Source organism: Mchenga conophoros, linkage group LG14 (genome assembly GCF_057382185.1).
Source record: "Mchenga conophoros isolate Kocher_MC1m ecotype Shallow Benthic linkage group LG14, M_conophoros_male_GT1.1, whole genome shotgun sequence".
Lineage (NCBI taxonomy): Eukaryota > Metazoa > Chordata > Actinopteri > Cichliformes > Cichlidae > Mchenga > Mchenga conophoros.
The window spans coordinates 20,759,064-20,785,990 of NC_140539.1; the positions used below are offsets into that span (position 1 = coordinate 20,759,064).

Here is a 26,927-nt window from a genome sequence, read left to right on the forward strand (position 1 = left end):
GCAAAACGTTTAACTCCACCAGAGGCTGGTCATCAAGCCCTGCTTTCATTTTTCTGCTATGGAAACCTTGAAGCAGTGCACTATAAAAAGGTTTGTGACTGAATATATTTCACCAGTTTTTTTCTTCTTAAAAGATACTTTATTTTGCATGGCTTTGAAAACAGCCAATCAGGCAAGCATGTGGATCAACTGTCCCAAAAGAGAAAAGCTGCCATTTATTTAATGCTTTCTTATATTCAATGATTTAGGACTGAACTTAGACGATCAAGCAAGTTACAAAAACTTTAACACAAGTTTAAAAGATTACAGTAAGAAGTAACTGAAATGTATATATTAATGTGGATGTGTGCAAGTAATGATTGTTTTCATTCTATGCCATGACCGCCTTATACTAAAAATGCCTTATTTTAACAAGTAATGGCTCCTGATTAACCTGTGAGTTAATTTATTGACAGTGCTGTCCAAAAGTCTTGAGCCACCCCTCATTTCTTTATATTTTGCTTCCACTGAGCCAGTCTTTCTTGACTTTTTTAACGCGTTCTTGCGCAATAGTGCTTTTGTCTTCCTGAAGGTCTTTCAAAGGTTTTATTTGGATATTGGCTTCTTCTTCACTAATTTTCTGTCCGTCTACTGTTCACTGAAGTCTCATCAGAAATGGTCTCAGTGCAAGGTAGAGAAACAGGGAGGAAAGGCAACATTACACAGGTTTTTATTCAAATCGTCGTGTTTTGGAGCTGTATTTGCAAAAGTATCATCAGACTGATCCACCATGCAGTTCCATCAGCTTTTTTAGCATGACATTGATCCCAAACACTCTGCCAAAGAACAAAAGGCATCGAATATCCAAAGAAGAGTTTTGAACGTCTATCAAGAAATCTGGAGAACTTTTGCTGAAGACAAAAGAAATTACAAGAAAGCTGGTCCCACGAAATATTGACTTTCAAGCTTATTAGAACTGTACAAACTCCTTTTTTTGCCTTATGAACTGTATGTTAACGCAGGCTTATAAATGTTTCAAAAAACTGCTGCACATATTTCCCATTTTCAAACAAAAACAAAGAAATGTGGGGTGGCTTAACACTTTTGCTCAGAACCTCTGAATGTAAAAATGTAAGATACAACCGATGGCTCTGCCTTTGAACCTCAATATCACTTTCTTGAATCTCTCTCCCACTTGTCATTAACTTTATAAATCCACTTTCCACGGGTAAAACACATAAAATGTAATAGATTATTATTATTATTATTATTATTATTGGAGCCTTGTGGTGGCATTACATTTATGCAGAAATGTTGATGAAGTTTCAAATAATAGAGTTTCAAAAATGTTCTAAATGAGCATCTTCTAGTGTCACACACTTTGTTGTACATACTGATATGAATAATTTATTAATTCACATTGTACAGCCCACAATTAACTATCCATCCCACTCCACCAATTAAAAACAACCATTCAGCTTAAAATCCTTCACCTGTGAAAAAAATAATAAATCCATCACACAATCTCAGTCTCTTTACACTTTCAGTGGCACAGAATTGCTCTCAAGGTGATTTATCAATATATATTTTTATCTAGTCTTATTTGTAGTTTTGGTCTTCGTTCTCTTGTTGGCAGAAAACACCCAACCACCAACCCGCCATCTGTCCCCGCTGCTAAATACAGGTTCAGTAGAAAATGTTGGCCAAAATTTGCTCCTGTCCCAAAACTGGACCAACTTAATGTCCTTCTGCTCGGGAACCTCCAGGGTCCTCCAATCACTCAGCTCAGCCCCCAGAGAGTTTCCATGCTACAAAGAGCAGATGAATCCTGCCTCTTTAAAGACTGAGTTTCAGTGGAAGGCATAGAGCAGGAGGAGAATGGTGCAAACGCCAATCACCGCGCCAAGGATCAGAGAGTCCCTTCTCTTTCGCAGGTTGATTCGCTGAATGAGGTTGTTGATAGCTGGGAAACGGTCTGAAAGAGTGTAAATTAAGGAAAAATACACAAATATGGGATATAGTAACCTCAGTAACACTATTACTGGCTACATTTCTATAAATCCTAATAAGAAAGACCATTTTCTATCAAATATGTGAGCGCTAATTTTTGAATGTCCTATACTGATTTCAGTCTAGAAATCCTTTAAAGATAACTTTAAAGGAGGTCATTTGGTTCCCCGCATACAACACTGCACATGTGCAACATAAAGGATACTGGCCAGAGTATTGACCTTGCTCTGTATGGATTTCAGCATGCCCCTTTGGAAGGTTACGTTCTCCTTGGTCGCCATAGCAATGCTGAAGAAAAAGAAAGATGTAGCAAAACAGATGAGTAGAGAAAAGTGACAATCCTTCATGTCTTTGCTCTTTATTAGTAATGGAAAAGTACCTCTGACTGTAGGCGAGTTAGAAAATGTAATTTTTATCTTTTCTTTTTTTACTTTGGTTGTCTCCACCAAACATCGTGGTGCTGTAAATCCCCTGTGTCATTCAGTACTGTTTCTAAACCTTTTTTTTGTAAACCAAAACTACAGAAAAGGATTTAAAGGGTAAAACCTAAAATTGTGATCATTCCTGCTCATTCAAACACTATTCCTCCCTCCTACATGCAGTATCTTTATGAGATGGTTAAGCACCTATAAGGGCAGTACAGATGTGCTGTGGTATTGTGCTTCTTGTTCTAAAACTTGGGCCTCAGGAATCTTCAGAGCAGCAAAGTGCAGCTGAGCAGTTGGCAGGAAAAGTTTCAGGCTCTATGTTACACAAAATAATCAATACAAGCTTCAGAGCCCACCTTCAAGCACTTTGTTCAACTTTTAGTTGTAAGAACTAATCCCTAATAATCATTTATTTCTCTTACAGTAACCTCTCCACAGCTGTACCAAAAAAGATCCACAAACAGGTTCTATAAACAATAACTAATGGCTAGATGCCAGCAGCAGTGGCTGCGAGTGGTACTGGTTTGCTTATGCAAGGAGAGAAGTTACTTTAAAAAGACATGACATGCTGAGAAGCATCATTTAATCGGTTTAAAGATGATGTGACATCAGCCAATTATAAAAGCTTTTAGACCCGTTTAACGCCCCTTATATACGACACAATGAATAATATACTATTTGAACATATGTCATATTATAGAAAGGAAAATTTTTGATTCGAGCAAAAAATGTTCAATTATTCTAAATTTTCACTACATGTAGGATTATGCTAGTATTCAGACTGGTGACAAACAGAACTAGTCATAGGGGACCAATTCCTCCCATCTCAGAGTAAAAGATCCCCAGAGGATGCCGGTGAAAACAAAGTAAATGAAATCACCAGTTGTTTACTCTTTTGGCTGGTAAACATGATGAGCTCTGTGTGTGTGTGTGTGTGTGTGTGTGTGTGTGTGTGTGTGTGTGTGTGTGTGTGTGTGTGTGTGTGTGTGTGTGTGTTTCGACTGAGCACTGAGAGACTATGACCACTGTGTTCGTCTGAACGTGTTGTGCGTGTGATGTGTGAGTACGGGTGGGTGGGGTCTTAGCATCTCCTGTGGTTTGGAGGTTGCTGAGGGGACAATCTGCAGTCTTGGCCTGGAGCTGTGTTTTGGGGATCATGTTCTCCTCAGTCAGGAAGAATCACTTTGCTGATACCAGCAACCTCGACTAGTCAGTGTTAACCGGCTCATGAGAATCAGAGCTGGAGGACAGAAGTGCACTCTGATCAGTCAGTTTTTGTTTTTTGGTGACCTAAACGAGGAATGTTAAACTGTCCAGCAAACTGTTGAATAAAACCCCAGATCACAAATTATGATAGTGCCTCTTAATGCAATATGTGCAGCAAACAGTGCCTCTTCTCCTTGGACTGAGGTCATTAAGATTAAACTAACTACATCTACAAAACTTTTTAAAAGGATAGCCTGTAAACTACAGTTCATTATATTTAAGAAGATAACGTGTTATCTGTCACACCTGAGAGAACTGTAATTTTTAAACCCATTTTTTAACTATAGCCAGAAACCAGAACAATACTCATCTTAAGAGACTTTAAATTATATTGAAAAGAGCCAGCCACATTATAAAGGGGAAATCAATGCAAAGCAACAATGCTCTGTGAGCACATACTTAGCAACAACAAACAAGAAGAAATCTTTGTAAGAACCAGACACAGATGAATAAGGGAAAGAAGGGCTTACCTTATTGTGTCATCCATCAGTCGATCTGAGCTATAGACAGTGAGAAGGAGAGAAAAACGCAAGGGAAGGGCACTGGTTAGATATTGATACAAGCACTGCAGAATAAACAAGGAATCTGCATGCTTGATTTGGCAGAATTTGTATACTTCCTGACACAAAACCAAAGGCCATGCTACAGTATGGTTTGGTCTGGTCAAGCTGTTGGAAGACTGATATACTTTTTCACAAAAAAAAAAAAAAAGAAAGAGTTGTGGTAGATTCTGTTAAATTAAAAAACAGAACAAAACTTGCACAGTTTTGAGTGTCTTTTAAGATCTCCTCCTGTACAATCTGTGAGTCTCTGAGCTTCTGTACTGATTTATCATTAAAATGGGAGCAAACGCCAGCAAATTGTACACTCATGCGCCAACTGCAACGGATCCGTTGATGTTTGCAAGGGCGACAACACCATTATATTTGGCCCATATAGCAGTGACTGAGTTGCACCAAAAAGGCATTAGTCTTTTTTTTTTTCTCTTTTTTATTTGTTTTGTTCATTTTTCCCTCATGGATAAATCAACTCAGATGCCCGGAGGTTAACGTTCTGCATCACTGCATAAAAGAGGGGAAAGTGGAAGGCACTGCTACACTCCTAATCCCACACAAACCTCTTATGCTGTAACACTTGTTTTGTGTCTCAGGTTGCTCATAAGCAAAAAAGCTTTCAGCGGTTTATCTTCTAATTGGAATCAATTTGGATAATGTTCCAGAGAACTAAAGTCAACCAAACAAACAAAACTGCAGGGATTGTATTTCATAGTTCAACAGTCATTCATCTTCCATTCAGCAGCTCCACATCCTCCGCCTGCATGCTCAATGTGCGGTTTCCGTTAAGCTCTTAACAATGTTGAGATGAAGTAAGAGAAGGCGCTAAAAGATTTATACGTCACTTGCAAGATGCGAGATCTTCCTGATTGCATCACAGTTTTTGTGATTCTGTCATTCTCTCTGTTGATGGGCAAACATGAGAGGAAACCACCAAGAGCTGGAAAATGTGGCAAAAACTGTAGTTCCTCTAGGTTACTAGCAATTAGGGCAACTAAAGACTATTTTGGTAGCTGACTAATCTGCCAATTTTTCTTTGACTAGTGGATAGTCAGTTATCTTATAACTTTTATTTATGCTCCCTGTGGGCAAACCTCCCGTTCTAGGTTCCAGTACCTCACTTGCTCAAGTCTGCCCACCTGTGAATATCACTCTGTTGTCTTGTACCACAGCAAATCAAAATAATGACCTACGAAACATATCAGTTTACTCAGAATAAAAAGGAAAATGCACAGTTTGTGTTTGTGTGTGTGTGCACGCATGCATCTGCATCATAAACTTTTAGAGCACTTTTATTTGAATAATATTATGGTTTGCTGCGAGGTCAAGTCAGTCTCAGATATCTGTGCTTCAGTTTTGATAAACTATTACTGGGTACCAATTAGCAGTCCATTTCTTCATCTGTGACTTGATAGAACTATTTTCTGCTCCAGCTGACTTTTATTTTGCTTTGCAGTGAGTGTTTACAGGAAAGGTGGTAAAGAAAGCCAAGCCCAGACATAACAAGGGACCTTTTTTCACTAGAGCTCCCTACTATCTGTGGTATTGAAAGGTAATATGTCTTATTTAACTTTTTGTCTTCTAGGCAGCGAGTGGGCAGGACCAATTGGACTATAATGCATATTCACAATGTGGGCTGTGCATCCTTCTGTTCTTGGATCACAGCTGCCCACACTGGCACCAACCTGCTTTTTTTGGCAGTAGTTTGTAAGATCGTAACTGCATTTGTCTGACTGAATGAAATCAGTTACAGGAGGTGAAATGATAACTGGCATCTAACTTCATTATGAGTTAGATGCCAGTTACCATTTCACTTAATAAATGTATTATGGGAGCTGGTGGGTGGACTGAAGAAGACTGCAATTAGGCAATTATGCAGTAGGAATAAGACTTAATAGCATTAGAAAAAGACCAGAAATTATATTCTAGGATCTGAGATTTTAAAACATATAAAAACTTGAAATAAGTATTTGGTTAATAAAATATTAAATTAATTGGTGCGAATAAACACTGTATGTCTGAAAGAGGCCAAAAAAGAAGAAGAACTTAAGAATGCAATATGGACAGAGACTGCTTAAAAGATGGAAGGAGGTGCGACAAAAAAACGAAGCCTTTAACTGTCCTTCACCTGACAGTGTTCTGCTGATAAATAATGAGCTGAAGAGGAAAAAGAGAAAGCTCGGGATCCGCCTTGATTTATGGAGTTTTTATGTGCAGAGATGAGATGTGGCAAAAGATTTATGCTTTATATCCTCCATAATCATTTTGCAGCTATAGTGGTGAGCTTGATTGTGCCATTTATGTATATTAGAATTTCTGTGGTTTCAGCTTTGAGTGGGGTTCTTTCTGTTTCCCTTGGTCAGTTGTTTTCCTGCCGTCATTAAGTCACTCATTAGCTTCCAGCTAATTGCCCTTTCCATTTTGATGAATCAACCCATACTGTCCATATGATCTGCTGCGATTCACAAACAAATGATCACACAGACAGAATGCTTATTGACAATTATGTACACTTTGGTTTCATCTGAACAGTATGTTAAAAAAAAAATACTACATGCATTGCAAAATCATGGCTACAAGGATTAAAACAGTACTGCCCACAAGTCCTTTAACCCTTGTGTGGTGTTCGTATTTTTGTTACTCAGCCAGTGTTCATGGGTCTGGTGGACCCGCTAGAGTTTTGGCTTTCCAAATTAACACTATCAAACAATTTTATGTTAAATTACTCAACAGATGTTTACTTCATCCCAATTACAAGACATATGAACAGCAAACATGGTTAATTTTTTCCCTTTACCTTTGTTAGATCACATTTATGAATTAATGTGCTTCTCGTTTTTCTTTTATATAAAATGTTATAAATAAATCAGTTATAATCAAGTGGAGTGAGTGGAAAGACACAACACATTTACACGTGAAAAAATAATTAATTGTTTAATTTTTCTTTTGAAAAAAACTGAACACGGGTCTCACAGACCCGAACACCATACAAGGGTTAAAGTTGTCTCAAGCCAATAGTCCTTTAGGCTTTCTGAATGTCTTTCATAGTTTCTGTTTGGCTGCTTTTTCACTCATCTTCAGTCAAATCCTTGTACCTCACCCTTTTCAGAGGAAGGTTTTTTTTTTGTCTTTTAAGCCACTCAACTGAAAAAAGCACCTAACTAACCTAATATGAATCAGTATTGTGTATACACATAACAGTCGACTTAGCAAACCACTTTGTTTCTAGCAGCTTGTTGCAAATACACATCATTTGTTCAGCTCAGTCTATGAAAAATGCCAAAGATAACAAAGTTTGATACACACAACATTGTATTTTGCATCAACACGATGATTCCCAAAGAGCTCTTAGCCAAAAACCTGGCCTATGTCAGCATGGTGTGCCTCCCCAGAGCCTGTACCACAACATAATTGATGCAGCGTGGGATCGTCCTGACAGAGAAAAGAAGAAAAGGCAGCCAATATCCAAAGAAGGGCTTTGAATGACCTCCAAAGTTTACATCAAAGTTTAGTTGAAGGGCCAACAGATAACATAAACTGCATGCTCAGTCATCCTGGTAAGGAAATCCCAGAAAGTTCATTCTGTTCATCTGGATGTAGCGTTTCTGGTAGGAGAATCATTTGTCAATGAAGCTATGGTACACGTTTTGCTACTGAGAAGTCCCACTAAAACATTACCAACATTAAGTACTGAGAGGAAAATCAGAACATGCCAGTAAGCAGCTAAACACTTTCAACTCACTGAAATGAGTCTTCTCTCCCAAACCGTAAACAATCTTGATGTTTAAATTGCTTTCACAAGGAAATGGATATGAAATAGATCATAATGGACTGTTTTGTGTGAGCTAGTCAGTGAATATGGTTGATATGGATGATAGATTTAAAATAAGCTGTGGTATTGTCCTCATATCATTACAAAAGTGTGAAAAAACATAAATTAACTGACACAAATTGGTCCACAAACACTTTTGTTGGGTAAATCTATAATTAAATCTCTAAATGTCCTGAACTAGTTCTGTGGTAAGTTGTAATGTGATAGAAAAAATACGAGAAAGCACTTCACCGTGTATCCATGGTGCAAACTTAAAAATCGGCAACAGGCTAGACAGACTAAATGCAGGCATCTTGAAGACAACAGAGTGACAGAGAGACTTTGAACACCTGTTTAAAATGCTAGGTGGAAAACCTGAAGAGTTCACCATGATCAAGACCTTGCAAAAAAATTATAAAAGAGATATTGGCATGATATACTGGCCACTACAGTTTTAGAAGTACCAGCCCTGGCTATTTGAGTATTTTCATTATTAAAATGGGCAATTAACTGTCCTTGTTAAAAGAAAACAGATTAACTGGACAACTGTGAAGATAACTAACCCACACAGCCTAAGCACTGTAGTTGTAAAATACCTAACTCTCACCAAATTACTATTGTGTACTTTGCTAAATTACCTAAGTAACTTAGCAAAGTACACAATTATTCAGCAACCATGCTGGCCTTAATGATTAGCAAACAGAAACATTCACAAATTGCAGGTTCTTTGCAGCTGTTGGATGTGGCTCATGGATCGTGCGATTTGATGCCCTTGTTCGTTATGCTGCACTAACTTTTTAATTTTTTATTTGTTATAAAAAATGCACAATTTGAATATGTCTTGTTTGATATGTAGATGATATTTAGATGCTTTTTCACTTGAAGCAAAGCATCACATGCAATTCTCATGAGCCTGGCAAACAGAGCTTACACATTTAGAAACAGGCAGACTATAGAGCCTAAATGGACACAAAATGATGAGTTGTGACAGTATTTACTGAAATAAAGACTCAGAGCATATCTTAAAGCTTAATAACTCAACTTTGTGAGTGAAAAGAAAAGCATCCAGAGAATCATCATTGGATTTCCTTGTGAGTTTGAACTAGAAGTCCTTATGTGACCACTACCATTAAAGCTGTTGCAGCATGAACTTTTAATGGACTTACCCCTCCCTATCTCTTGTTTATTTATGAAGGCTAACCTCTATGGCAAAGAGAAATTGAAAAACAGATCTACAAGGATGGAGAAAGAACCAATGATGAGGCGAAATAACAGATCAGCAGCATTTATAGTAGCTTTAATTACTAAATGGCATCAAGTTACACTTGCCAAAGACTATTATAAACTAAAGCTAAAGCAATGAGTATCAGTGACAAAACTGAAAACAGCTTTCAGCTCTAATATGTAGAAACATCTGACTGCTGTAGAACCACATACTGAAAACTGATGAAAGCTATCTTAAAGTTACAGTGTATAAAACCTCACCACTAGATGTCAGTAGATTATAGACTGGATTCAACTTCATTCAAGTTTTTTTTCTTACACCTTCCAATTTAAGTACATAATCCTAGCTATAGTTGCAGCTTTAGTCAACCAAGAGAGATCGAAAACATTAAATTTAGACTGTACCCAGTAATAGTTGTGGCCAATCGGTGTGTTTCTACTACTGTTTGTGTGTTAAAAAAAACAAACAAACAAGCAAATAAACAAACAAACAAAAAAATAGTCTTTCACTATTTGGTTTGCCATCCTGTCTTTAAGTCTGACGTCATTATCCATTTCCGGGTCCAAACTCCGCTTCAGGTCCCACAGTCAAACGGACAACGTGGCATCACTGAGAGTTAAAAATGGTCTAAATTCTTTCATCTTTAATAAAATGATGAGTGTGGCTGCTCTACCAGGTGTAACAATTAAATTTAACATCCAGGCATCCACGAAAACAGAATTTATGAAGTTTAACGGAGTTTGAAGTTAGCAGGGAGTTGGCTCGCTAGTTTCCATCTAAAGATAATATAGCATGTTCTGACTGAGGGATTTCAGAAAAAATTAATACATACCGCTCTGCTATCACTTCTGACATAAACAAAGACAAAAAACTAAACAGCAGTGACGTTTGTAGGGTTACTTAAGTTGAGCAAGCTGGTATATAATGATGTGGTAAGTGGTGGCTAGCTACACAGTTATGGTTAGCATAATATACTGTAAACACGGTAAAGCTGGAGGATGAACGCTAACTTTTTTCCACTTGATTCAAGTTAATGTGAGGGTTTCCAATGGTTAGGGACAAATGCAATTGAATGGCAGGATGCTGTAAACGGGCCAAACTTCAGTCAGGAGAACAACTGAGATAATCCATCCACAATACAAGGTTAGTGATTAATATTAGAGGTGGGAATCACCATACATCCCACGATACGATATTATCACAATACTTAACGCACGATACGATATTATTGCAATTTTTTTAAAATATTTTGCGATATTCAGATTCTGTACATAAAGGTAAGCTTTATCAATATTCATTTTATCTAATATCAAAGTCTCACACTCAGTCTTTCTCTCATTTCAGTCAGTTTTATTGTTGACAAACTGAACGGTTTGTATTACAGTCTAGTCCAACTTAACTGAATGCAACCATCTGGTACAATTATAGCTATTCTGAACTATGCAATTTATGAAAACTATGCAGCCCATTCAGCAACTGAAGAATTTGAAAGTAAATTAAAACAAAATATAATTTTACATTAAATAAAAAAGTTTTAAACTTAATTAAAATAAAACATGTCTTAAATTTAGTTTATCGCTGCCAAAAAAAAAAAAAAAAGTTAAACACATTTGGACAGTGAAGGAATGTCAGGATTCTTGCTCAGAAAAAGGAGCTGATCAACATGCTCTGAAGTCAGAGCATGTTCCAGTCCACAAAAACTTTTTTTGTAACAAAATATCGATTTCTGCTGTCCCTGTATCGATACATTATTAGCAAACAAAATATCACGATACTACACAGTATCGATTTTTCCCCCCACCCCTAATTAATATGTTGTTGTATTTGCTGGTCTGTAGTTATACTGTAAGGTTTTAAAAACCAATCTTTAAAATGTGCTGCCGAGAGAGGCCAACAGTGATCACTTAATAAACGCAGAGTAGTTTGGACCTGGAAGCAGGGTTTATACGTCATCACTTAACAACTGGATTTGGTTAAGAAAATCTAACCAGTCCACTGTTTATATGCCAGATGACAAGCTTATGTAACCATTTACAGGAGGCTGTAAATCTTTGTGAAAAGAATCTGATACAAGTCATGGAGTCAGAGAAGCTCACTTCTTCCTGAGGACAGCAATACTGAGGTGAGATGTTGAGGATACAATGAACTTTTCTGTCGGTTAGCACCGCTGTTAGCTATTGTTATCCACTGTTACTGAGCATTAATGAAACTTTTTTTTTTTTTAACTGGACTCAAATTATATTCTCACATGAGAACAAATACGAGAGTTAATTCGCAGAGTGTCAAACTGTCAGTGAGAAAATGTGATTTTTAAGACACTGAAGCCTAACGTTAGCTGGCATAATAGCTTACAACCAGCTACTGTTGTTAAAGCCGGCTCATTCGTAGCTGCTGAAAATGAGTAATTGCAACAATATCTAGAACACATAAACATGTTTATACACATTTTCATGTGTTAGAGGCTTGACTTCAGCTCAGGTGATGAATCTTGAGGTGAGGAGGAAGAGGATGATTTTTTTTTGTAGATGCTTGCCACATTGTCTCCTTTCTTTATATTTTCACTCCTTCTCAGATGATAAAACATAGGTATGAATCTTCATATCTGAAGGTGCAGTCATGAAATAAATAAAAGTTGCTCACTGATATTTGTTTCAGTGGGTTCTCTTAAGAATCAATAGAGATTTGCAAGCATTTCACTCACTGCAGTAGCTTGTAGATTAACTGCAAGAGAGCTGTTTTATAGGCTGCAAATTGATTAGTCTTAGCTGACCAGTTTGGAAGCCTCAAGCCATCATTTGCCAATTTATAAATGGTTCAAACACAGTCATTACACAAGGCCTCCTACTTACATTTTCCACGCTAAATTATTGGGGCAGCATGATGAAGCAAAAAAAGTTCAATAAATTAAAACAGATCATGCAGCTTTACATAAAAGAAACCTCATTATTCATGCTACTTTTCCATAAAAGTCACCTTTGACAAGAGATCATCACAGACTGCGCCAGGAAAGTAAGATTTTCACTCAAATCTCTCATATTTATCGGGTATCTGTGGATAACAGTGATACTCACCAACACATTACATCCCTTTTCTCTCTTTTCCCTTTCCTGTTTTATGGCTTTAATAGGATCAATCAAGTGTAACTCAATCCTCATCTCCAGTATCCACTTTCCCTCCCATCTATGCCAATGGTAAGGGGAAGCCCTATAGATAGTATGGGCTGTGGTTTAATAACAAAATTTAATTAACAATATCCTGATCAAATGCAAATGACAAGCAAAACAGCCTGACTGCTGAGAAAGCATCTCAAATGGTAATGTTTAGCTGTGTGTGTGTTTTTAAATAATCTTCATTTTAAAATAATTTATATTACATATTCAGTTAAGATGTTTGGAGCCAAAATATTCTTCGACCCACTCAAGCACTTGAAGCATTAACTTGTCTCCCTCATGTGCTAAAATGAGCACACCTAAATATTCATTTATCAGCCACGAAATAGAAGCCATCTCCAGCTATTATGTCACAGGAGTACTGTCTGGTACTGGGATGCTGTTAAAGCATCCATTGTGTTATATGGGTTGTATGATACATCCACTGAGCAGTTTCTGTGGTGTGGTAAGATACACTGTTCTCTGTGGGACGCCAACCCCATCAGGGGGTTGCTCGGTGTCCAATAACATGGGCAGTAATGCGTTAGAGTAGCATCCATATGAATGCTAGGACCAAATGTTTCCCACCTGAACAATTCATGGTAATGAAATGTCATGTTATACAGTTCAGCAGTCAGCAGTACCTATGTGATTCTTGAAAACCACTGAACTTACACAGGCTGAATTGTACTCCAATTAACCATCAAATATTGAGTGTTTTGTGAACGCTAGAATACCTCTGCTCATTTTTTATTCTGTTTAACTCAGCAATACCTTTGATTATATCCTTGAGCTCTAACAAATGTGTTGAATCCATTTCCTTCCTCTCAATTATTTACATCCATTTCTTTTGGCCTGCAGTCCTCTTCTTCTTCATCTTTATTTGCACATTGCTATATATCTTGGCATGTTGCTGCCACCTATAGGTCAGTATAGAAGAGTCACAGCATTTGTAGCACCGCATTCCATTTCCTTCTGGACAACACAAAAGAAATGGGGGACGACAAAGAGAAAAATAGACACAGCACACCAACCACTCATGGCAGATGGTCGTCTTCTCTGAGCCTGGTTCTGCTGGAGGTTTCTTCCTGTTAAAAGGGAGTTTGTCCTTCTCACTGTCGCCAAACCGCTTGATCATAGGGGTCATATGATTGTTGGGGTTTTCTTTGTTGTATTATTGTAGGGTATAGCTTACAACATAAAGCGCCTTGAGGTGACTGTTGTTGTAATTTGGCACTGTATTAAATAAAACTGACTACAGACCTACAGAATACAGAGATGAAGGAGCCATGGACACTTTCACTGCAGTATTAAATTTACTGATACTGTTTATCAGTACCATTAAATAGGTGCTATAAAGACATACCGTCAAAAAACAAACAAACAAACAAATAAACAAAAAACACAGAGACATATGGTACACCCTAGGCCACTTCCACTCCCAGCAGAGCTTCGACAACATTCCATTGGTAGACTAGGGACATTGAGTCATTGCTGAACCTGCTACACAGAGCTGTGGCTGCAAGGTAGTTGGTGTCTGGCATGGGTGTAAACCCTGAACCAAATGGTCGACACTGAAGGTGAAGAGCGTAATCGAACTAAAGAGGGAGTCCTAACCTAGCTTGGTTAGCCTGTGGGACTTTGGAGGCAGCCGATAGTTACCAACAGGCCAAGCAGAACACATCTCGGGCAGTGCCTGAAGCAAAAACTGGGCTGTGGGAGGAGTTTGGAGAGGCCATGGAAAAATACTTTTTGACTGCCTCGAATGGTTTCTGGAAAACAATCAGTTGACTCAGGAGGGGAAAGTGGTGGTCTACCTGCACTGTGTATAGTGTGGGTGGAGCACTGCTGACTTTAACTAAGAATTTTGTTGGACGGTAAAAGATCTTTGACAATCCAAAGGTCTGATTGGCAAACTGGGGTGGTTGTTCCCATCTTTAAAAAGGGGGACCAGAGGTTGTGCTCCAACTATAGGGTGATCACACTCCTCAGCCTCCCAAAAGCTATGTCAGGGTGCTGGAAAGTAGAGTATCTGAGGTTCGACTAACAGCTGGTTAGTCGAACCTCGGGATACAGGAGGAACAATGTGGTTTTTGTCCCAAATAACTGCCCTGGTCACGGAACACTGGACCAGCTCTTTATACTCTTGAGAATGATTGAGGGTTCATGGGAGGTAGCCCAAGCAATCTACATGTGTTTTGCGGACTTGCAGAAGCCATACCCTCTGAGTATTCTGTGTGAAATGCTTCGGGAGTATGCGTGGTCGGACCCGTTGCCAAGACCCATTCGATCCCACAGAAACTGTTGCTTTGTCCGCATAGCCAGCAATAAGTCAGACTCGTTCCCAGTGGGTTTTGGACTTTGCTAGTGCTGCCCTTTGTCACAGATTCTGTTCATTTTTTCTGGAGCAGTTTGCAGCTGAGTATGAAGCGACGGAATGAGAATCAGCACCTCCAAGTTTTACGCCATGGTCGTCAGCTAGAAAAAGATGGAGTGCCCACTCCGGGTCAGGGATGCGTTATTGTCCCACGGAAGAGTTTAAATATTTCAAGGTCTTGTTTAGGAGTGATGGGCAAGGGGAGTGGGAGATTGACTCAAAGCGAAAAAGCAAAGGTCTCGATTTACTGGTCGTCCAACGTCCCTACCCTCAACTATTGTAAAGAGCCTTGGGTAGTGACCAAAAGAATAAGGTTCTGGATCATATTCATATCCAGGACACGTTGGACAGATAATAGCTCTCGGCTGCCCTGAGAATCTCTTGGTGTTTCCTCAAACAAGCTGGAGGAGGTGGCTAGATTAACATTTAAGATACCTGTTAAATACAATTTAATGTTGTTGAAACAGGAGCGTTACTGACCTTCGTGCTAGTTGCTTCGTGTTAGTTACTAATTTAAATGCAAATTTATATTTAACTGAACATATAGTAAAAAAGTGTAACTGCTTTATTTCAAAGACATAAAAAAAATCCATAAAATGCTATGCGATTAAAGTTATTTAACTAGACCACACTGTATTTTAAAGGGTCATTACATAAACATCAATTTCAGTATATAAATATTAGCCATGCATTGTGGGAGCAGGTAAAGCCTGTTAGAAAATGAATGGAGAGGTCTTTGAGAGGGAATAATTGCAGCATTATTCCTTTGAGAACTTGATATGGAAAACAAATGCAAATACTAATCAGTCACACTGCTATGTATTGGCCATGTAAATAGCTCTGTGGTAAATTTGTGTTTCGTTTCTTTGTGTGGGTATGTTTGCGTGTGTGTGTGTGTGTGTGTGTGTGTGTGTGTGTGTGTGTGCCCTGCTGCTATCCAATTTTACTTTCCATGCAGTGTGCATCTAACACCTCTGGCACAAACACAGGGAAACGCATAAAAAAAGAACCACATGCTGTTCTGCAGGGGTTGAGAGTCAGCCAAAAGATTGTGGGATACTAAGGTTGCTAGAGATCAGGATTTGATCTTCTCTGTCATGCATGCTCATATAAGACCTTAAGTTATGAATTAACAGAAGAACTTCACATCTGCTATGAAGTAAACGCATGCAGAGAACAAATGAATGTGTCAGAAAAAGACATTTTTATTTGTTTTTCCCAAATCGTGGGCCTGCGCCATCAAGGTTATTCCAGCTTGCTTTCCTAAAAAAAATATCGGACTATTTCACATTTAGGATGGCAACCTTATTCTACTTTTAACTGCTATGGTTAAATAATACAAATGCTTTGGGAACTTACTTTCTCAGATGCTCATGCTCCTTTAGGAACAGCTCTGTTCTTCTGTTGTTGACCCCAGAACCGCTCTTGTATGTCCTAAAAAGGCAGGCAGATACACTCGTGAATAATACTTTTTTCTTTTTTTTTAAATGAATGGTAATTTTCAACATTTAGGCAATGTCAGATTTACTTGTGTGTCAAAATCAAGTTTTCAAAGTGTAGATAAGAAATAAATCTAAAATGACAGCCCAAGTTAACAGGCGACAGCCTTGATCCCAATTCTTGTCTCTGTAACTTTGCATACATCAGAATCAGAAGTCAATCAAAAAGGAGCAATCTGTAAGGCTGCCAATGTAATTTTCACAAGCAGATTGCCACAGGGTACCAAAGGCTGGCTAACTTTCAAAGTGAGGTGACAATCTGCGTTTTATCCTGCAGATCTCACTCTTCTTTGCAAGGACCACTAAAACACACAGCATATACAAGGAATATAAAAATGTAAAAGCCTTGTTCCTTAAACTGCACATTAGCAATGTGATAACAGCGTTAAAGGTGTTAATCGCTTTACTGGTATGGTAGCGCTTTACTAATTCACACAAACTGCTAATATTTGTAGCATATATGGCTATTGCATACAGTGATTATGTAATGATTAATTAATCAGAAAAGCCAGACAGAGAAGGTAAGCATTTTAAACTTTTTTTTAACGACTTGATTGTCTTTCATGGCTCTTTTTGTGTTTCTAACCCATTCTTTTTTTTAACACTGCATCAAATATCTAATTTCCTTTTTGTATTTTCACACCAAGGATGCCACCCTTTGCAATAATAATAATTCTTCAGACTAAATATTGCGTTTCCATAAAACTATAAGCCATGATTGGCCAACTGCCCAAGTAGGTCTGAGTCTGAGAAACTGCAGGGACATTTAAAAATAATGATTCCTTAAATGTGTCATTTTTGTCAGATCTTTTGAATTAAAGCTGCTGCAGTGAACAAAGCAAAATTCAAAGAACTGTTTTCCTAGAGAAAAAAAAAAGGAGAAAAAGAGATTTTTTTTATGGTTAATGAAGAAACAGAAAAAAAACCGTGCTCTCCTCTACTGAGCAGTCAGAAGTGATGAATGGGCGTTGCACCACTCACAAAGTAAACACAGCAAACCCATTCTTTTCTGTTTGATGAATCTCTAGCTATCAGCAGCCCTGAACTGCTGACTCCCATGCCTTCTTCGTTTCTGGTCATTTAACACTGCCCCACCCTCTCGTCGAGCAGGGGAGGAGGAAGGCTATGAGCACATATAGTACACCCCAGAGTGACTGCCTTGAGCCCAATCTGACCACCCTAGCAACTGGGCTGATGCTTCTGTGGGACCAGAATTCTTTGTACTGACAGACCGATTCATCACTCCGGCGAGGCTTTTTAAAAGGGCACCAATGTAAATCATAGAAAACTGTCATTTTTGTTGCTGACATTTAAAAATCAAAGCAGGAGAAGAAGGGTTGTTACATCTCAGCTCAGCTCTGCAGCATGCTATTACTATGAATGTGGTGTGTGTGTGCTTCAGTAGTCTGTAAGCACAATGCAAGTTATTGATATGGTGTTTGATATATGCCTCACTGTTTCATTTGAGTGCTTGTATCAATTAGATAGTTTGGACTCCTTCTTGTTACCACATGGAAAACATATTCTGAAACGTGTGCTGGTCCATTTACTTCACAGCCAAGAGCTCTACTGCCCTCTGCCTGACAAAAGAGAAAATGCTTAGCTGCACCAGATATTCCATCACTGTATTAATGTCATGATATTTTACACATTTCTGTACTGACCCCAAAATTGTATTTTATAAAAGCATCTTGTAACTACGTTAGTGTTCAGATAGGCCAAGGCTTAAACTGTGCTGCCAAGAAGACAATGTAAAAACACAAAGTCCAGAATTCTGTGATCAGGAAATTGTTTTTGCTGTTTTCGACAACAGAATTTTGTCATATATTTTCAAGTCACATCTTATTGCTTTCTGTCTATTATTTGCCAGTATTGATACTTAGGATCATTCAGATAAGGGGTGGTCTCTTTAATTAAAAGTCATTTTCCGGTTGCTAGGCAATAAGTTGCCACATCATGCTAGAAAACTGTATGAAAATGCATCTTTTGCACTTAAAAGATCAGACAAAGGTGCTTTTAAAGTGGTGAAAAAGCAGAAAAAACATTAAAGTGGAAAAAAAACCAAAATAAAAACAATTGGCCAAAAAAAAAAAAAAAAAGCTCCACCGATGTCCTATGTAATGAAGTGGCTCCTAAAATAAAGAGATACATTTGCGTCCTTAAAAAAAAATATTACTTTCAGTGATTTCAAATGTAATGAAAATCCTGATTAATACTTTATTAAGTAAAGATTCACACTATATTTGATAACCTCTCCCGTCCTCTGTTAAAACAGAGAGAATAAAATCATGCATTTGACTGCTCCTTTACTGCTGCTGGTGGTTAAGGCATCATTTTCTAGCAGTGTCTGATTCACCACAATATCTGTCATTTCATCGGTATTTTACCTTCTTCTTGTGCTGGACTCAAGACACACTCGAGGGTCCAATGACTTGATACAACATCTCGTGACACAAATTGGTATTACACAAAAGTCTGCTTAGTATCCTGTACCCTATCCTTAGTTTCATAATTTAAATGAAAAACTGCACCCAATGCTGTTTAATCTGTTGTTTTTTCACACTCAGGTCATTCTGGAAAAATGTAAACTATTTTAATTTATAGTAAGCTCCTTAAGAGCTTTATAAATTACTTAATGAATACTACATTTGTATATTTATACATAGTTAAGTGAGTGTATTCCTATTGAACATGTATGCCTGCCTGCAAGACGCCTCTGCATGAGAACTCTTCTCTTTGTACTCTAGATGGACAGGGAAGGATCAATAAGAATCCTGCAGTGCTCACTGTTTGCCATCATCAGTGCCTTCACAGATCAATAAGCCACTGCAAAAAGAAGACTCATGGTCTAGGGAGACCTTCGTTTCAATAAATTCCCTCAAACTGTGCAAATCTGAAGAGAGGATGCACTTCCTCAATGCAAGGCCAAAGTGAGCACGAATCTTCTATTTGTTCAAGAACATGCCAAATGGAAGTGAAGTTTCAATTACCGTATTCCTCTCAGGAATAAGGTCTACGACATAAGAGCAGTGCTTGACCGTTTTTATTGCTCAGCACCCTTTCAGATCAAAACACAAGAAAGCATGCGTGTGTAGGATCTTATCATTTACTATAATATAATAAACAACAACAACAACGACATTAATAAAAATAATAATTAATTAATTAATTAAAACATTCCCACACTGCTATAAAAGCTAAATGAAATTAGAAGGTGCTGTGGCTGAGTACTCACTCAATGTCTTTCCTGACAGACCCTAGAAGGTCTTCCCTTTCCCGGATGGCCAAAAAGTTGCCTTTGGTTTTGTGGAATTCATGTGTGTAGTCCTTCGAGGAAAATAAAGGTTTTTTTGTTTTGTTTTTAAAAAAAGGAATACAGGAAAGACAGACAAACAAACAAGTGGTAAACAGGACAAAACTGAACCACTAAGGCTAGGTTCACACTGCAGGTCTTATTACTCAATTCCAATTTTTTGATCAAATCCGATTTTTTTGTCTACTTCTTCATACTACAAATAAAATGTGACAGCAAACGCGCTTTAGTGTGAACCCTCAAAGCGGCCTGCATGCACAAAAGAAGACGTCACACACAACGCGCTCTGTTTAGACCCAGACCAAACAGTATTGTTTGACTGATGGCCGTTAATATAAAGACTTGTTTCAGACTTCACGTTTCTCAATTTTGCTTTAAGTTATAAAGTTATTTTGTTATTTACATATGGCCTAATAATTATCCTTATTGCTGTTTTAGAGGAGCGGTGCTTCAAAGGATAGTTGCAGATTTCTGTCAGAATCTGCAGATTATACAGTACAAATAAAATGTTCACGTTTCTCCAACGTTGTCTTCCCAACAGTTTCACTAACATCTGCAATGGACGGCCAGGAAGCGTTCGCGATGTCTTATCGGGCGCTTCTCCGGCACTGATAATTGGTGTCTGTCTTGTGTCAGTGACGTAGAAGTCGGATTTAATGCGACCTGACCATTCAAGCAGCAGTCCCTTTCTAAAACATCAGATATGTATCGGATTCAGCACCACATACGAAAGTGACCCAGATCGGATTTGAAAATATCGGATTTGTGCCGTTCACACTGTCACACCATGATTGGATATGGGTCGCACAGGGTCAAAAAAGTCAGATTTGATGTGCTTTCGCCTGCAGCGTGAACGTAGCCTAAGACTCAGTATGTGCTTTAGAAAGTAGTTCTTGGGCTCTTCATTGAGTTCAGTAACTATAACTGAGAAGAAGTCGCTATGAAAGAAAATGATTTCAATTAAATAAAAATGTTAAAAAAAACTATAGAAAACAGATGAGCGACAGGAAAAAAGGAACAAGACAGCAAACCTGTAGGATGTCCCTGTGCCTCTGGAGCGTGTGCATGAGAGCAGCGTTGAGAGCAGCTGCGCCCGGAGAGTTGGTGTACTCCGCCATCTTGTCATTCACTGCAGTCAGCTGAGAGAGAGAAGGAAACAGAGTGGACGGATGGATAGACACGAAGGACGAGGCATATTTCCATTTCTGTTCTTATTATATTCTTTTTGCCGTCCTTTTCCACTGACCTGAGACAATTTACTTACTTTGGCTAGCAACTGTTCAATCTCCACTGACATGGTGTCAAACATCCTGTCCTGGGTAGAGTTGTTTAGCAGAGGTGTGGTGTCTGACCTGAAAGGAAAAATAAGATGGAAGAATATTAAGAATTTTTATTTAAAGCAGCTTATTTGTAATTGGTTTTTAACTCACATTAAAAAAAATCTTGTACTGTTTTCTTGTGTTTAATGGATAAGAAATGTGCTTTATTTCATAGCAGAAATTACACATTCATCAAATAAAGAATTTAAAGCTGTTAGTAAAAAATAAATAACTGTAATCAAACAGAAGTAAGTAATCAAGTTTTTTTTTCTTGATTGGTAATGTTTCAAAAGCCTACTTGGTCTCAAAATCCTTAAGGTCTGCAATAAAGAAACATGTAGTTTTTGTGTTAGAATATTCCATTCAAGCTACTTTAGGGGTGGCTGTAGATTAGCTGATTAACAAATATGCATTTTAACAATTACAATTCAGGCTAGATATGAAAACTCTGAATGATGAATATAATTAAAAATAATAACATTTTGACTAGTAACCCATTTTCAACTCCAATAAAATAAAATAAAAAACATTAAGTTTAAGCTTTGGAACCAATCTTTGCTTTCATTATATCTTTATATCTTTTTACTATATCGTTGTTTTTAAGAATAATATTAAATATGTGATTAAATATGACAACAATAAAATACAATAAATACATCTTTACATTTGGTAAAGATTTATTGCTAAAAGAATATTAATTGTTTCAGCTTTTTAGTAGTTATTAACTCTGCGGTTGAGTGAGAAACCTAAATCTTACGTGTCTCCTCGACGTCCATCTCTGGAGCTGCTGTAGCTGGTGCATAATTTACTGAAAGAGACCAACTTCAGGTCAAGTTCGTTCTCCAACTGTCTGGCCTGCTTTCGCAGATCTGTAACAGAAGCAATCAACCCAATAAAATACTTAAAAATAACTAAAACACCATCAATTAAGTATTGCCCCAGAGTAGATGATTGATTGATAGATAGAGAGAGATAGATAGATGGTCCATTCAACTTTTTTGTAATGCTATTTTCTTAATTAGCAACTCAACATGAAGACAACTTGACTCTACTGCTCAGCTGTGATGTCTATTTTGTCTGTTGCTGACTGTGCAGAGAGTGTATAGTAGAGTATGAGAGCTATGTAGAACAAAATTTCACCATGACAAGATTTTCAAAACTGAAAATCTTTTTGTGCATCTTCTATTAAAAATATTTTATATCAGATATCCAAAAAATGTAACACTGAAACCTATACAGAGGAATAATTTATGTTAAACACTAGGGCTGGGCCCTATCATACCGTTCACGGTAATACCGGTATAATGTTGGGCAATGATAAGAAAATGAAATATCGCGATAGAATATGGGTAAAGCGCGCATGCGCAGTGCCTTTGTTTTCATACGCACCTGGCAGAAAAAGCATGGCGGCGACAGAGAATGAGAAGGGCGAAAGCAGATCGTTGAATGAAACAGATGAACCAGAATTGGTTTGTAAAAATGGTTCAGTGGTGTGGAACTGGTTTAGCTTTCGTCCGTCAGATACACACCAAAGCACTATTTTTGGTAGAGCATGCTAGCGGGCTGTCGTTATTACCGTGTTTTTTGGAAAATAAGTCGCTCTTAAAATCAATCCTTTGATTTTCTGAAAAATTGAAGTGCGCCGTATGTATGAATTCTGGTTGTGCTTACCGTCAGTTATATCGTTATTGCAAATTTCAAAATATATATTGTGATAAATATTTTTGGCCATATTGCCCTGCACTATTAAACACTTTCTAGCCAATTTGTTTAATACACACATCCAAATACTCATTAAAGCAAATATCATAATAAGAAGAATCAGAATCGTGTTTATTGGCCAAGTATATGTGCAAACACGGTTCCGGTAGATGGTGACACTCTCAGACAATCAATTAGATAAGATAAGATAAGATAAGATAAGATAAGATAAGATAAGACTTCATTGATCCCACAACGGGGAAATTTTTGCTTCAATTCAATGCATTTAGGCATAGTCAAGTCAAGACATAGTCAAGACAACCTGTTGAAGTTCAAATTGTCAAGGAAGGTTATTTGTGTGACTTGAATGTGGCATGGTTGTTGATGGCAGATAGGGTGGTCTGAGTATTTCACAAACTCAGACTCAGGATTTTTCCACATGACCATTTCTAGGGGTTACAAAAAAATGGTCCAAAAACATAAAATATCAACATAAAATATCAAGTGAGCAACAATTCCCTGGCAGACAATGCCTTGTTGAAGACAGAGGAGAATGGGCAGACTGCTTCAAGTTGACAGGAAGGCAACAAGAACTACTTAAATAGAAAACAAAAACAATTGTAAGAACCAAAGTATGGAGAAGAACATCACTGAATGCACTATACATCAAACCTTAAAGCAGATAACCTACCTACAGCACACTGGGTGTCATTTCTGACAGCTAAGGACAAAACAGGGTAGTAAGATTACAGTTCACAGGTTCACCAAAGATGGACAGTAGAGGATTGGAAAAACGTTGCCTGGTACATGTGTCTTAATTTCTGCTGCAACATTAAAATAGCAGGATCCTAAAAAAAACAGGAAAACATGGCTCCATTTGGCCTTGAATCAATAGCTCAAGCTCATAGTGGTGTTATAATGGTCTGCTGGCTATTACCAGGTCCCTTATCTCCAAATGAGCATCAATTACTAAGTGTTTTATCCTATTGTAAAGTGTCCTTGGGTGACTTGAAAGGCGCTCATAAATAAAATTTATTATTATTATTATTAATTAAATGCAGCAGCCTACCAGAGTCTTGTTGCTGATCATATCCATCCCTTTATAACCACAGTTTTGATGGCTGTTTCCAGCAGGATAATACACCATTCCACAAACCTCAAATCACCTTAAACTGGTTTCCTGAACATGATAATGACTTTACTGTGCTCAAATGGCTACCACTGGCTTCAGATCTCAATAGAGCATTTTTGGGATGTAGTGGTACAGGAGATTCACAAATTGGCGCCAACTGTGTGATGTTTTCATGCGAATATAGACCAAAGTCTCTGACCAAAGTCGGGTCCAACATGGTACTACGAAGGTGAAATGTCCCATGAGCAATTTAGTTGTTTTAGTTGTGACTTGTTCAGGGAGTACCCCGCCTCTAATCCAGTGACAACTGATACAGTTGTATCAGTTGTCACCGGATTGGGGGGGGGCAATTTTAAAAAATATGCCATTTTGTTTTCTGCATTAAACATCAACAAAAAAAAACTCCTGTGCTACCGAAAGCTAAAGCAACAAGACCGTTATAGCAACAAAGCTCATTGTTTTAACACTACATTAACCAAGGGGGGGAAAATATGAAAACGCTATCTGCTCACTGCCGACAATTAACGAAGCAGCTGACACACTCGATGTGCCAGGCTGATAAGCTGTTTAGATCAACGACACGGCTTAAACCGCCGAAGGAACAGAGTTAAATGAACTTACACGGCGTCTAGTTCGCTAGCTTGTTGGGAGCTAACTTGGTATTGTAGTGGCATGTATGTTTTTAAACCATGTTTCTTACAGCCAGAGGTGGAGTGACAGGGGCAAATTGATTGCTGATATTATGAAAACGGTAAAAAAAATAAAAAAAAAAGTGCTGTTATAATACTACTTGCTGTAAACAGGCTCGAGTGTTGCCTTACCTTCCCAGTACGTGCTGGTTCCTATTCCTGCCATCTTTGTTGTTCTGCGACGTCACCAAAATCCGGGTACTGTCACGTGTCAGCAGAAAACGTACAGGACGTACCGCACGACCGCGTCAGCCAATCAGCTACAACACAGCGTCACCTAGAGATCAGTAGCAGCCTGGGCAGAGTAAGGCTGTGTCCCAATTCAGGGTCTGCACGCTTGAAGTACGCATTTCAAGTGCGGTTACGTCACCGCCACGCGACGACGGCTGTCCCAATTCGAAGTGTACTTCAAATGCATACTCCAAATGCGCCGTCGATTTCCCCAAATATCAAGCGTGGTCCGGTGCACGCTTCGTGGTCCCATATATCCAACAATTCATAGCGCGGCGGTGGGTGTGGATAATTTTGCCGCAAAATACGGCAGAAGGGAGCGGCCGAAGAGGGTTTTTTTCCCAAACTTTATTGAACTTATAAAGCGAACAGTCAGTCATTCCAGTTCAGTTTGTACAGTAGATATACAAGGCAAATAAGAGTAACAATATACAGTACAATGAAATAAGAAGGATAAATAAATAAAGGATAAAAAAAGACAAAAAAAAGGGGGGGGGGGGGGATGTGACAGACTTCATAACAACTTTGTACTTGAAAGTTGTGACAGCTCATACCTTAAACATTTCTGAATGAACTCCAATCAATGATAAACCTTTTTTATTGGAAGTTAATTTAAGAGAGTTTAAGTAATATTCAATTTCAATCAAAAACAAATTAATTGATGGGGTGAGTTTTGAAATTTACAACCAGCAAGCCCTGATCACATGATCTCAGGGACCTGCTGGCGATGTATGGATATTAAAGATCTCTGATATATGTCGGTGCCTGTTCATCCAGAGCCCTTAATGTTAAAGTCATATTCTTAAAGTGGACTCTGAATTTAATGGGGAGCCAGTGCAGCTGGATCAACAGGTGTGTGACATGAGAGTACTTGGAAGACAAGGTCAGAAGCCTTGCAGCAGCATTCTGAACACCCTGCAGACGTTCCCAGGAGGAATTACATAAACAAGTGAACAAAGAATTACAATAGTCCGAACGAGATGAAGGAAATGCGTGTATGACAATTTCGAGTTCTGAGCATGACACAATGGATTCAGCTTTGCAATGTTTCTTAAAATATAATAACAGGAGCAAACCAGAGATTTAACATGAGCGTCCAAAGTCAGAGCTGAGTCAAAGTTTACTCCAAGATCCCTAGTAGAGGATTTGGCAAATGTAGCAAGAGGACCTACATTTTCCATAACCTTGGGCACAAATTTATCGGAAGCACAAAGAAGGACTTTGGTTTTCTCCTCATTAAGTTGAAGAAAGTTATCAGCCATCCAACCTCTAATGGAGTCTATGCGCCTATGCAAAGTAGTTTGGAAACATCTTGGGGCTTAAAGGAGATATATAACTGAATATCATCTGTATAGTAGTGATAAGAAATTCTTCTTAAGAGTGCTCAGAAGGTGCTGAAGAGAAAGCAATTACAACAACAACAATAAAGGTCCCAAACAGGACCCTTGTGGCACACCTGGCTGTAGCTCAGGCAGATAGAGCAGGTCATCTACTGATCGGAAGGTTGGTGGCTTGATTCATGGCTTTCCGCTAGTCTACTTGCCAAATATCCTTGGGCAAGATATAAACCTTTTACATTACATTACGTTGGTGCATTCATGAATGCACTAACAGCTTGGGAAAAGTGCTTGTGTGAATGGGTGAGATTGAGTGAATGAATTAGTTGTATAAAGCACTTTGAGTGCTCAGAGAAGAAAAGCATAACCAAGTGAACAGTGTTGGGAAGGTTACTTTTAAAATGTATTCCATTACAGAATACAGATTACATGCCCCAAAATGTATTCTGTAACGTATTCCGTTACGTTACTCAATGACAGTAACGTATTCTGAATACTTTGGATTACTTAATATATTATCATGCTTTTTACAACAACGTGAATGTACTATTGCTGTGTGATTTATTACTGTTACTGAAGGTCAGCGACTTCGAACTGTAGTAAAGGGACCTCTGACTAATACGGCGGGGTCCCTGTCGGCTGGTAGCCGAAAAATAGCTTTACTTTGTTGTGTGGGTCAACTTTTCTTGCGAGAGACAGAGAGAGGCGTTGAAAGGCTGCTCCAACGGAACTTATTGTTTCGGAGGAAAACACGAACACGGTGTACAGTCGAGTCTTAATAGCTTACTTACAACTGGGCTCGTCAGGCTCTCTTCTTGGCTGCAGTGGTTATTATTATATTTACATGCTTCCAGCTCCCGTTTTTCCTCGATGACAACTCGTACCTTTCCACTCCCCTTTTTCTCCC

The 26,927-nt window shown here is 38.3% G+C and overlaps 1 protein-coding gene across 2 annotated transcripts; it reads right to left on the minus strand.

The window, feature by feature from the left end:
- Nucleotides 1-116: 116 nt before the first annotated feature.
- Nucleotides 117-24,757, minus strand: gosr1 (golgi SNAP receptor complex member 1). Of its 2 annotated transcripts, XM_085243289.1 has the most exons (9): nucleotides 24,585-24,704; nucleotides 21,688-21,799; nucleotides 20,876-20,963; nucleotides 20,643-20,750; nucleotides 19,534-19,625; nucleotides 16,159-16,233; nucleotides 4,154-4,183; nucleotides 2,195-2,277; nucleotides 117-1,954 (listed from the first exon to the last, which is right to left on the minus strand). In XM_085243289.1, exons 1-9 carry the CDS (start codon nucleotides 24,616-24,618, stop codon nucleotides 1,830-1,832), a joined length of 747 nt encoding a protein of 248 aa, XP_085099415.1. In that variant the 5' UTR covers nucleotides 24,619-24,704; the 3' UTR covers nucleotides 117-1,829. The 2 variants fall into 2 exon arrangements, with proteins under 2 accessions (XP_085099415.1, XP_085099416.1); XM_085243290.1 differs by lacking the exons at nucleotides 117-1,954; nucleotides 2,195-2,277; nucleotides 4,154-4,183 and adding an exon at nucleotides 7,049-16,079 and having other exon boundaries at nucleotides 24,585-24,757.
- Between the last annotated feature and the right edge of the window lie 2,170 nt (nucleotides 24,758-26,927).